Below are 12867 nucleotides of genomic sequence, written 5' to 3'. Positions count from 1 at the left end.
GGGTCACTCTCCTGCCGCACCCCGGGAGTAGCCGGAGCTCTTGCAAACCCAAAACAACTGTGAGCCCTTGCTCAAGCTAAGGCAGCCACACACGCAATTCCCAAAACATTCATCTCGTGGCATCCCTGCTCTCCTGCCAAATTCCCCGCTCCCAGGATCCACCTCACTTCCTGCTCAGCCCGGGAAAGGGGGGGCTCCGTGTCTGCATCTTCCTCCTGCCGTGGGGCTGCTCCACAGCGAGGGAGCCTGCGAGGGGAGAGGATGGGGACGATGCTGTCCCTAATCCCAACCCCATCCCTGAAGGGTGGGAGGACACTTCCCACCGTGTTACAACCCTGATTCCTCCTGGGAGCCGCACTGGGCTTTGCCTGATGCCGTTTGCTCTGATGGAAGCGCGGCTCCTCCTGCCAACCCTTGCCTTCCCTCCCTTCCCTCCCTTCCCTCCCTTCCCTCCCTTCCCTCCCTGCTCACCGGCAGCGTGGGAGCTGCTGCTCGGCACCACGGCACAGCCAAGATGGAGACTGGACAGATCAAAATGGATGGAGCATCCCTGTCCTTCCCCTCCACCTTCCCTAGGCCAGAGGCACAGCCTGAGCCTGTCCCCTTCCTCCCACCGGGCTCAGGGACAGGATCCTCCTGGTCCTGATCCTCCAAATCCAGCCCTTCCACCCCCTCTTCCTGGCGGAGCTCATCTGACGCCTCCATCTCCTGGCCACAGGCGCATCCAAGGCAGGATTCATTAAGAAAACCACAGCAAAGAACTGACACTCTCCTGGGTTTCCTGCTCCTCCTCATCCTCACAGGTCTCCAGCAGCCACAGCGTGACCCACGGGTTTCACTTCCCGAAGGAGCAGGCAGAGCTACAGGAGGGCAAATCCCTGGGAACCCATTCCCAAACTGCTTGTGGGATGGGAAACCAGGAGCTTGTTTTGCACTGGGGCCTCCAATCCTGGAGCGGGGACGCTCGAAGGAGTCAGCACCAGCATCCCCAGCACCAGAGCACGTGGGATTCCTTCCAGCATCGACACACGCTGTCCTTCCAGACAGATGGAAGGATGATCCCAGAGAGCTCCTGGACACCCAAAGCCATCCCCTCCACCATTCCCAGCCACGGGAAGAGCCGGAGGCACCGCGGCCACCGCGGCTCAGGGCAGGGAGAGGATGGAAGGCGATGGTTCCCCGAGCTCCTCGGCAACCCCACGCGTTCCCTGCGCATTCCCCGTCCTCGCACAGCGTGTTCCCGACGGGTTCAATGCCCTCCTCTGCCCGCCTCGGTGCCAGGTGGACAATTAGAGAAGGTGTCTCTGTTCAAGCATCCCTTGCACGGAGCCAAATTCCCTTCCCGAGCCGGGCGCTCGCCCCAGCGGCGGCGATGGCAGCGGAGCTCCGGCTCCGGGATCGCGAATAAAGGCGCCTTCATCGGCGCACAATGAGCGGCTCAGAGCGCGGCCGGGGCAGCTGCAGGGACACATCCCTGCCTTGGCAGCCAGAGGAGAGACCCCGGCTCGAAAAGGGACTCAAAGGGGATAAAACTGCGCTAAAAACACGGCAGGAGTTTGTCAAAATAAGCGAAAGATTGGGGAAAAGGTGGGGAAAAAAAATCCACCCAAAAGGTGGATCAAGGTGGGTTAAAAATGAGATAAAATGGTTGGAAAAAAAGGCACTAAAATGTGGCTAAAATAAAATAAAATTTTTAAAAAGGGATCTGGAAAGTGGCGAAATAACAGGGTCTCAAAAAAGGCACATAGGAAAAGGGGCCCTGAAAAGGCACAAAAATAAAGAGGTCACCAAAAAAAGGCCCTACCCCAAAAAAAGGGCCTCTCAAAAATGGGATAAAAAAAGACCCTCAAAAAAAGGGCCCCCAGAAGGCCAGAAAAACAAAAAGGCCCGAAAAACTAAAAGGTCCAAAACCAAAGTAGTCCAAATAAAAGGTCCAAAAAAAGCCAATTTGGGTGCAAGAAAGGGGATTGCTTTCCAGAACAGGGTGAGAACAGACATCTCCCCAGGTGGGAAAGGGACCAAAACCATGACAACAGAATTCCACGGACACCCAGAGGCTTTGTGTTGGAGCGTGGTGTATTGGGAAAGGGGTTGGCAAACACAAACACCAAAAAAAATCTGATTTTTTGCCTGAAATAAGAAATGGACACCAGAACGGGCTGGTGGAGAGGTGGAGAAGCAGATCCTGGAGCAAAGGCCACGTGACCTTCAGCGCACGGATGAGGACGACATAAAAACCTGGACAGACTGGGAGCAAAGCACAGAAATCTGAAGGAACTGCTGTCCTCCTTCCTCCTCAGCCCAGCTCCTCCTCCTCTCCTCGGGAGGAGGCGTCCGGCCAGGAAACGGCGCTGGCCATAAATACGGGCTGGGACGGGCGAGATTCGCAAACCAGATGTTCTGGGGGAGAAGGGAGCACAAAAGGGAGGGAATAAACCCACTCCAGAGGGAAATATTCCCACTCTGTGCTCCTCCAGGTCTCCATCCCCAGCTGAGTTGGCTGCAGCACCCCCAGAACAGGGAGGGTTGTTTGTGTTTGGGGCAATTTCGGCCTTTCCTTGGCAGAAGCTGTTCCATCAGCCAGATGAACATCACATCTTCATCCCAATGTTCCTCCTCTTCCTCCTTCCCTGTGGATTGAGGCTGAAATTCATGGCCACTCTTCCTGGTCAGACCCCATGGGACCCCCAGTGCCAGCCTGGAATCTGACACGGAGCCTTCGAGGCACAAACCCAACCACATTCAGCACACAAAATCCACCAAAACCACACCAGCCACCTGAGGCTTCATTTCTCTCCCCCACATCGCCCGCCCTTTGTGCCCAAACTACAGAAAAAAGCAGGATTTGTTCCTTTTCTGTGTTTTCAGAACTTGCAGTGGCCTGGAGTTTCTCTGCAGCCTCTGGACAGGAGCTGGGAAAGCCAAAGCCTGGAGCCCATCCTGGGTTGGAGCTCCAGGCTGATCCTCAAACCCCAAATCCAGTAAATTTTCCGGCTCCCAAAAGCCGAACCAGTTAATAAAGACATTTAAAATACCAACCCCTCAGGTTTGAGGCACATTTTTCCAGGGGGGGAAAGGGAAAAGGAAAGCTCAGCTGTTTGTTTTGCATTTAAACACACGATACCAAAACAATTCAAATGCATTTTTGCAATTCTTCCATCCGGCCCCCTCCGAATAGGGAAGATTCAAACCAGATCCCTGCTCCAGAGCTTCCAGGACCGACAGGGCTCCCGGCCATTCCCCCTGGAGAAGCCACAGGTATGTGGCCGGGCTGGGGGAGGGGGATGGCCGATTGCTAAGTAAATATTGACTTTAAAATACGATTTTTCCCCACTTTTCCCTTCAATTCCGACTATGGCATTGGAATCACGAGGCATTCACCTTCCTTAAACAAAATAAAAGGGATTATTTGGAGAAGGCAAGGCCGGCTGTGCTGTGCCAGAGGTGTTGGAATGGCTGTTCTGTGCCATTCCTGGGACAGGCTCTGGCTGGATGTGGCTGTTCACTCCAATTCTCTCCCTTTTTGGAACCCCCGAGGAGACAACAACAAATCCAACCAAATCCAGACCCTGCCATCACCTCAGCTCCAGCATTCCGGTGCTTCTCTGGTTTTCCATCCTTGGTTTCTACCCACGTTCCCAGCCCTGACCGAGGGATGACGCCGATGGGAAGCAGCTGGAAGATCCCACCTGCCCCCAGAGCCATCCTGGGCTACGGGCAGGGCTGTCACCCCCCTGTCACCCCCCTGTCACATCCCAGAGGGACATCCCAGGGCTCAGCACCCTCTGCTCATCCATCCCCAGATCCCACCAGCACATCCCTGGCCCTTTCCCACTGGTTCCACACATTCTCCGTGATTGCCCAACTGGACGCTCCCCAGGGCAAGGGACACCCGTCCCTCCCCATGGGACACGGACTGGGAGCCACTGGAGCCCCACAGCGGCTACCCCGAGACTGGGAGATGCCACCCCAATGTCCCCCTTCGGGAGCAGCGGAGGTGACAACTCCAGAGCCCCCAGCAGCCCCACGACACCCCCACTGGGATGGGATCGCCAGCAGCCAGGACCTGCCTCCAAACCCAGACAAAGGAGCAGAGCGAGGATGGGGGGGACGGAGAGGAGGAGGAGGAGGAGGAGGAGGAGGATGGACGGGCGAGCGCATCCCAAGGGAGGCAGGAGATGGAGGCAGGGAGCTGCCCACAGCATCCCCGTGGAGGGGGAAGGGGGAATAAAATCATATTGCGGCTCCCAGGGCTGCGTCCATCCCGCAGCTCCGCGTCACCTGACTTCAAACGCATCCGGGGGGAGACGATTTCCATGCAAACACATCAGGAAATCTGCGAGGAATGCGCTCCCCCCTCGCCCAGCCCCTTCCCCTCCCGCTCCCCAGGCTCCAGCAGCTCCGCCGCCTTCAGATGAAATCCATTAAAAAGAAGGGAAGAAAAAAAAAAAAAAAGGGGAATAAAGGAAAGATTTGCATTTTAAACCAAATTCAGGAGCCGGGAGAGCCGTGCCGGAGCGCGATCCCCTCCCGCCTCCAGCCCCACCGAGAGTCCGCAGCAGAACGAGCTGAAAAATGGCAGGAGATGGAGCCAGATGAAATGAAAGCTCCGGTATTGCCAGAACTGGGGATAATAATAATAATAATAAAAGAAAAAAAATAAAAAAAAAAATTAAAAATAGCTGTATCATCCAGACTGCGGTGGGGAGGGGCAGAAGGGGCAGCTCCAGCCCCACAGCCGGGGGGATTCAAGGGAGAATCCCCCTTTTTCGGTATCTTTCTTTTTGCAGCTTATCTGCAATTTAAATGGGGAAAAAAGGCGGGGGGGGAAGGAAAAAAGAGAAAGAAAAAAAGCATTTGCAGCCAGGAGAAAGAGGTTTAAGTCCTCTGGGTGCAGTTGGATGGGCTGCAGCCGGCCCTGGCCTGTGGCCATCCCTGCCAGGGTGCCCCGTGTCCCCTTTTTCCTTCCCCGTGTCCCCTTTTTCCTTCCTCAGAGCAGGGATGGGCAGGGGGCAGAGCCTCCCACCTCCCCTACCTGCCCAGGCTTTATTCCCTGTATTTATCCAGCAGTGGGATGTTTATACCCTGGGCAGTTGGGAACCCAAACAGGATCCGCAGTGGTTATTTATGGCCTGTGGCTGGAGCTGATAACGCTCCCTCCAGAGCCCTGCCTGCGCCGGGAATAAAGCAATTCCACAGGATAGATTAATAGGCATTTCATCCCGGCAGCTGGGAGGGAGGGAGGGAGGGAGGGAGGGGAGGCTGCCGGGGGCTTGGTGGGGCAGGAGGGTCCGTGCTTCCTCCCGCCGGGCCGGGCATCAGCTCGCCAAGGCTTTCAAAGGGCTGGAGCCCGGCCAGAACCATTGGCCTTAATTCATTAGTCAACTCAATTTCGCTGCCTCCGCAAATAAGGACTTTGTCTGGGATGGGGAAACGGAGCAGAGCAGCTATTGTGCCCTGGGAGCGGGCAGAAAGGGCCCTTTGAGAGGACACTCTGCTGGAATAAAAGTCACTTTTATCCCAGAATAATTAGCATGCTCTGAGTACACTAATTATTCCGGCATAAAGGGACTTTTATTCCCAAGCAGCGCGGGCCGTGCGGGGAGTTGCTCTGGATTCAGCTCCACCTGCCCGTGTGAATGCAGCCAGGGATGATCCAGCTGGGATTTGGGATCCTTGGGGTGGCCACACCTGGGGGTCCTCACTGGGGGTCCCACCTCAGCCAGGGCAGGGAACTGTCACCCCCCAGGAGAAGCTGGATGCTCCGAGAGGCCGGAGAACAGCAAGAGGGGCATGAGGACACAGAGATCCAGACCTGTTCCAAGCCTCCAAGTCACCTCCTGAGGTCCCCCTGGGCAGCAGGGTCCCCTGGGGGACCTCAGAGCATCTCCCAGCTCTGGGGAGCACAAGGTCACGGAGCCACCGTCACACGGCGCAATCTCCTGGCGCTTCAAGGTCTCTCCAGGGATAACAACCCCTGACAACACCCTGGCCCTGCCCTGCTCCTGCCAGGCTGTCACCAAGTCTCATCCCAGTCCCCAAAACCAAGCCAAACCAGCCTGCAGGGCACATCTCCAGTCACCCATCGGCTCCCCGGCACAGCGAGCACGTGCTGCCGGTGAGGGCAAAGCTCTGGGGATTCCTTGACAGCACATCCTGGAAAAGCAGGTCCTGCACGGCTTCCAGGTGGCAGCTGCTCCTCTGGAAAAACATCCCTGGCACGGTGAAATGTCCCATCTGTCTGTAACTGGTACAAACGGTGGGAGAGGAACTGGCACAGCCGTCCCTGAGCTGATGCTGTGTCCCAGATGCCGCCTGACCCTTTGGCATCTCCAGCGGATGCTCCCGGGGGCTTCCTGCCGGTCAGGGATCCTGCTTTTGCTGGTTTTAACTTCTATGTGTTGCAGAAAAAGAAAATTTAAGATTTTATGCAGTCGAAAGGGCGCAGGGCTGGGCAAGGGCCGATGGCACCAGGGCGGCTGCGGAGGAGAGCACGGCGCTGGTGAGTTAAGCAGCGCCGGGCTCCAAATCCGCTCTTCCCGGGGGAAAACGCGCTCCAGGCCGGCAGAGGAGAGGCTGAGCAAACCCATCTGGAAGGGCCGGGGGCTGCGGCAGGAAGCGGGGCCTGGGCGTGGGCACCGACCCAAGGATGCGGAGCCGGCCCCGGGGCGGAGGCGCCGGCACAGCCCCGCTCCACGCGGCGCTGGCCCCGGTGCCCCGCAGCATCCGCCCGGGCGCTGGGAAGGCGGCTGGAGCGGGAAGTATTAAACCCAAGTGCTTCCTTTTCCAAACAATAAAAAAGCACCGCGACACCCGCCGGGAGGAAACCCTTCACAGGCTTTCCCTGCGCTGGGGGCCGCAGGGGTGCAGCTGCCAGTGCCTGGAGAGGACGGGACCACCGTAAGCACCGTGGTTTGGGGTGTCTGTGACCCCCGGTCAGAGCCCCCGAGTGTCATAAATCACCTGGAGCCGCTCGTCCGGCAGTGACAGAGCCAGGGACAGCCAAGGGGTGTTGACACGGGCAGCAGGGGATGGGAGAGATGCCCCAGCAGGGGCTGGAGTGGGTGGGCACACACTGGCAGCACTCAGGGTGAGCAGAGGAGCGTCCTGCTGCTCCCCAGCAACCAGGGCTTGTGTCCCTGTGCCATCCTTTAGGCCACGAAATTGCAATTCTGAGGAAATCACAGGGAAGCAGAGGCAGGGGACACCGGGAGGGACTCGGTCCTGAGGTGCAGGGCCAGGGGTGCAGACACTCCTGCACGAGCTGTGGCCACGCTGTTGGCCAGCTGTGACTGCTGGTGGCCCAAATGAGCCACGTGTGACCCAGGAGCACCAGCCCATGCCCACAAACAAAGGGCTGCAGGTAAATGGGTGAGATTGATGCAATTCAGAGCTCTCAGCACATTTCAGTTTTTGCCTGGCAGCCCCCAACAAACAAATCCAGCCACCCCCAGGGAGGCTGGGGCATGGGGGCAGCAGCAGGATGGCTCCAAAAGCCTCCCCCAGCTGGAATCCTCCTCAACTCCATCACAAGGGATGGATGGCCAAGCCCTGAGTCCAAGAGCAGTGACTCCTCTCCACCTCCTGCAACTGCAGCCCCTCAATTCAACAGCAGCCCCCACACTCGTCCCCCACCTGCCCAGCTCTGGCACACCCAGGACGTGACCCCCAACACCTGCCCATCCTCACCATGGTCTCGTTTGGAGAAACAGCATCTGGCAAGTGCCTAATTAGTCCACTCAATTAAAGATGCAACTTCCAACTCAATTAGACTCCCTCCCAGACATCCACAATTCCCACTGCTGCCCCAGTCCATGCGCTCTGGACATCACAGCCCTGCTCTCACCTTGCTGACACTCCCTGGAGCCTGGGATGTTCTTCCCATCCCTCCCCTCGGTGTCACTGCGAGCACGGTCCCACCGGAGAAGCTCAGAGCTGCCAGCAAGGTCATTATCCAACAATTCTGCTGCCAACCCCAGGAGCGGTGCTGGGACCGTCTGTGATCCTGCACAGCATCTGCATGACTGCAGCTCCAGCCTGCTCCGTTCCCTGGCTCAGGAAGGACGCTGGAGTCTATATTTAGCCCTAAAAATGGTCAGACCACGTTGGGGAACACAACCTCTCACGATGGAACAACATCCAGAACAGCCTTCACAGCCCACCCTGTGCTTTTATTTCAAAAATAGTCACACAGCAAAGAAAACAACGAGTTTGAGCCGAATTAGAAAATGCTGAAAATATTCGGTGCGGCCGCAGGTCGGGCTGCCCAGAAGCGCTGCGTGGAAAGGGCTGGAGAGTTAAAGTCAACAGCAAAACCTGGGCTGTAAATAGCTCGAGGTGGCTTTGGATTGCAAAATCCCAGGGAGAGGGGAAAAGCATCCCTTGGAAAACAAGCTGCAGTTGGGCAGATTCTCTGTTTGGGAGAGCCTGAGGATGGCAGCGCTGGATGCAAAACGTCCCCGGGCACTCGGCAAGGCCATGGCCACCAAGCCCAAGTCCCTGGAGAGGGATGTCCATGGGAACACAGCTGGAGACGCTCTCTAGGAGGTGATGGAGATAAAATTCGTCCCAAGCACAAGGAGAGTCCTGTCTGCCTGGAAAAGGCAGGACTGTGGGAAGGAAACAGGCTGATGCATCTGCTGCTCACAGTCCAAGCCAGCCGCCACTCCTGGGGTCAGCACCCACTCCAAGGAGCCCATTCCCAACCCTGGGAATTCAGCTGGATTCATCCCAGGCACATCAGGGGAGCCCCATGGCTGGGAGAGCACTCGGCTTGGCAGGCAGCTCTCGCAGAGACTCAGGGCTCTGAGCCCAGCAGGGATGGAAGCTCTGGGGGTCACAGAGAAAGGATTTATCTGCACCAGGAAAGTGCTTGGAGTGGATCTGGGAACTGAAATCATCTCCATGGCTGGAAGAGGAACCTCTTGCCCCATGACAAAGCCGCGGGCTCATCGTTGTGCTGACTCAGCAGGATGTGGCACATCCTGTGTGTCCCCATCTCTCCCGGGCACTCCGCGGCTCCCGAGGGCCCGGCCCGGGCTGGGATTTCGGGAAGCACCTCCCGTGCACCCCCTTGCTGGGCAAAGGACGCCTGCAGAACCACCCTGCAACGTTCTGGAGAGGCTCCATCCTAAAGAACATCCGAGGGCTTGGGAAAGCTCCCCAAAGGCACAGCCAAAGCCCTGGAGTGCCATGGGGGTCACAGACACGGGCACAGCTCCTGCTGCCTCCCAGCTCAGCCAAACCCCGCTGTGGACACCATCCCCAGGGACAGGCAGGGACCCCACGAGCTGTCCCATTCCTCGTGGAGCATCCCAGAGCTCATGAGACGATGGCAAGGATCAGAAGCTCCACTTGATAGCTGGAGCAGGTCCCTCCTCACCAGGATGAGCCTCACGGGAGGCACCGGGCAGGCGAGTGCTGGCACAGACCCCAGTGCCCGATGTCCTCACCCTGCCACCACCACCACCACCCCTACAGATGCTACCAGTGCTCCCAGTTTCTACCCAAAGGCTCTCACCCTGCTCACCCTCCATCCCCTCCCCACCTCACTGAGCACTGGGAGGTGACCTGGACTTTGTCACAGCCTTGGGGGGCAGCCAGGTCCCCCCATGCCCTCCTGGAGGGGAAGGAGCCACGGTCCTTCCCCAAACACCCTCATCCCAGCCAGTGGGAGGACGGATTTTGGGAGCCAACCCTCTGTCCTCAAAGCTTCTCGTGCCACCACCCCATCCCCTCAGATGACTCCAGGGCTGTTTTTGGGACCCCACCCAGCAGCTGGTTTACGCAGCTTTTCCCTTAATTTGTCTCTGATTTTCCGCTCCAATCCTGCTGTGAGGAGAGAGGAATGCCTGTGCAGCACAGCAGAGCCTGGACAGCCCCATCGGGCAACCACGGGTCAGGCACGGGCTGGGGGCAAAGAGGAACCGTGGAACGCCAGCTGGAGCCTCCAGAGGAGGATGCTCCAGGAACCAGGGCCTTGGAGGCACAGGGAGGACCTGGGTGGTTTTGCTCCCCATCATCCCAACCCATACTTAACACTGGAGGAAAAGCATCACCAGCTGGAGCAGCCCCCGCTCCTTCCCAGTTCGCAGGCTCCCCCGGAGCACATGGAAGCAGCACGGAGAGAACACGAGGAGCGAGTGGTGGGGCTGAGACACCGAAGGCGAGGGGGCTGCCACAGCTGCTCCCACCCCCGCGCCGCCCACTGCGCCTCAGGAGCTTCGGAAGCGGCGAGGAGGCAACGCCTCGGCTTCACCCCAAAGCTGGCACCGCTGCCAGGGATGCTCCAGCGCTGCCCCATCCTCTCCACGTCATGGACAGGGAGCACGTGGGATGGGGGCCAGAGCTCGGCTTCTCACCGGACACCACAGCGGCTCCAGGCACCTCTCACACCCACGGGGCTACTGGAGCCCCAAATGTCCTGCTGGGATGCTCCACACAGGAATGCCGGACACCCCTCTGGACACAGCACGAAGGAACCCCCAGCCATTGCACAGGGACAGCCCCTCCAGCAGCTCCTTCTCCTCCCAGCACCCCAAACCTCCACTCTTCACCTCCACTGAACCCAGCGCAGCTCCTGGCGTGTCTGTGCACGCTCAGGGAAGCAGCGTGTGCACACCCACACGTGTGCACACACACGGCAACACACGGAAAAACACCTGGGAACACACAGGTACGCTTGGGAACACCTGGGAACACACAGGGGCACACAACGGGACAGGCCAGACCACCAAGGTGGCAAGAGGGAAGTGCTGCACCAAAATAACCCAAGTCACCCTTAACCACAGGTATTTCCAAAACATGAGCAGTGATCCCTGCCTGCCCTGACTCCACTCCTGGGGCTCTGCCACCACAGGGCCCAGGGATGCCCCACACCACACTGGGAAGTGGTGAAGGACCGGGCAGACAGGAGCTGCACACCGGTGCCCTTTGCTCCCCATGGAAGAGCTTCCTCCCAGCCCACGGCTGGACTTCGCCCTCCTCTTCTCCAGGAACAAGCAAAGAGCTTCCAGAGCTGCAATCAGAGGCAGTGAGTGTGAGGAATTGGCTCTCCAGACAAGGATGAGGACCTGTACCCTGCTCCAAATAACATTCTGGCCTCTCCCAGAGCCCCAGCTGGCTACATCAGGGAAAGCAGAGCCCAGCCAGGGCCACCAGGGTTGAGGCACCAGCTCAGGTGGCACCTTGGTGGCACATTCTGCCTCCTAAGCAGCCCAACCACATGGTTACAGGGCCTCCACATCCGCCACATGCCTCTACATCCTCCCACCCACAGGTTCACGCAGCTCCCAGCACCCCGAGGTGCTGGAACAGCACCTGGTCCCCATCACAAAGGGGAGCCCCTCGGGAGGGGGACATGCACCAGGAGGGAGGGGTGTCTCTGCCCCACTCCAGCTCCTGGGATGTGGAGAAGAGGATGGAGGAACTTCCCTCCAGCTCATCATCTTTCCGCAGCCTCGTTTCCAAAGGCAACGCAGCTTATGCAATGAGCGATGCCTCCCTTCCGCCCCCACCAACTTCTGGATCCGCCGGCTGCTCCGAGCCACCTCCGAGCGGGGATGATGCCTCGGGTCCCTGGAGGGGTGACCCCAGAGGCCTCAGCTCTTGGCCACCTGCACCGCTGAGCTCACCAGGCGGGTGCCAGCGGCTCAATCAGCCCTGCAGGTGCCACCGAGGGGGGGCTGCAGGGTGCCCCGAGCGGCTCCACTCCTGTCACCTCCCTCCAAGGGACACAGATCAAGCGTCCGCGCCCCCAGTAGGGTGAGGAGGGGCTGGAGGATGGAAACCGCAGGCTCCGGCCTCCTGCAGCCCCAGACATGAATCTGGGGCAGGGATCTGGCGTTTGCCCAAACCTCCTTCTCCTCCTCCATCCCTCTGACCCAGCGACGGGTCATCTACTGCCACGACACCAAATCCCTTCTCCCGCTTTCCTCCAAGGTGGGCAAAGAAATGGGACAGAAAAATTTCCCTCCAAAAAAAAAAACCCACAAAACCTCTCGTTCATCCATCATTCTGGCCTCTCATTTCTCCAGGCCATTCCCATGCGGACAGAGGGGAATCCGTCACAGGGAAGCCGAGACCCCCCCCAATTTCCCTGCTTTTGAAGGGAAAAACAGCCCTGCGCGTCCAAGCGTTGCGAGGAACTTCGCCACGGCCGCCGGTTCCCGGCTGGATCCGCTGCCAGCGCGGAGCACGGGCGCTGCCAAGAGTGGCCCCTCGCACATTCCCAGCCTGGCCATGGAGCTGACGAGCTCAAGTATTTACTGAATAGATCAATAAGGGCCGGGAACGCGACGTGCACGGCTTGGGAACGAGCGCCTGGCAAGGAGCTGGATGGACCGATGGGGGGAGGATGGACAAACGGACAGACGGACAGGGGGACGGACAGACCGCTCGCTGGATAAACACATTCCCAGTGCCACCAGGCCCGGTCACAGCCAAACTCCGCAGCCGGGAGTCGCGGCTCCGGGAGAAGCAGCCCCGGTTATGCAAGAGCGGGAGCGTGGGGCGAGGCCGGGCTGTCACGGGCACCCCGGGGACCGGTGGGACCTTGGCCCCGGCCACCCCCGGGACACCGGGACCCCTGGCCCCGGCTCCCGCAGCGGTGCTGAGCTCCAACTTTTCTGCTTGGCTGAGGGGAAAACTTTGGATTCCAGAGGAAAATGGGATGGAAGGCGGGTGGGAGCCACGGGAACGGGCAGAGAGGAGAAAACGGGGAGCGCCAGCGAGCGGCCCCCGCGGCTGCGGGGGGACGGGGCGGGAGACGCACCGTGCGCTGCGGAGGGGTGCGGGGAGAACGCGCCTCCCCAGCCCGGCCCGCTGCCCCCCGCTGCCCTCCGGTCCCTCCGGTGTCCCCACGGCGCG

The 12867-nt window shown here is 59.2% G+C and overlaps 1 protein-coding gene across 1 annotated transcript in view; it reads right to left on the bottom strand.

Moving 5' to 3' along the window:
- Positions 1-12242, bottom strand: part of LRP1 (LDL receptor related protein 1) — a 100162-nt gene extending 87920 nt beyond the window's left edge. The window contains exons 1-2 of the mRNA XM_033511439.1: positions 12136-12242; positions 7847-8049 (exon numbers count right to left, since the gene is read on the bottom strand). Coding sequence (XP_033367330.1) covers positions 7847-8049; positions 12136-12242 — 310 coding nt within the window. The remainder of the gene's footprint in view (positions 1-7846; positions 8050-12135) is intronic.
- Between the last annotated feature and the right edge of the window lie 625 nt (positions 12243-12867).

This window comes from Parus major, unplaced genomic scaffold (assembly GCF_001522545.3).
Source record: "Parus major isolate Abel unplaced genomic scaffold, Parus_major1.1 Scaffold220, whole genome shotgun sequence".
Classification (NCBI taxonomy): domain Eukaryota; kingdom Metazoa; phylum Chordata; class Aves; order Passeriformes; family Paridae; genus Parus; species Parus major.
Note: the sequence above shows the minus strand (reverse complement) of the source record. Positions and strands in the feature narration are given on the sequence as shown.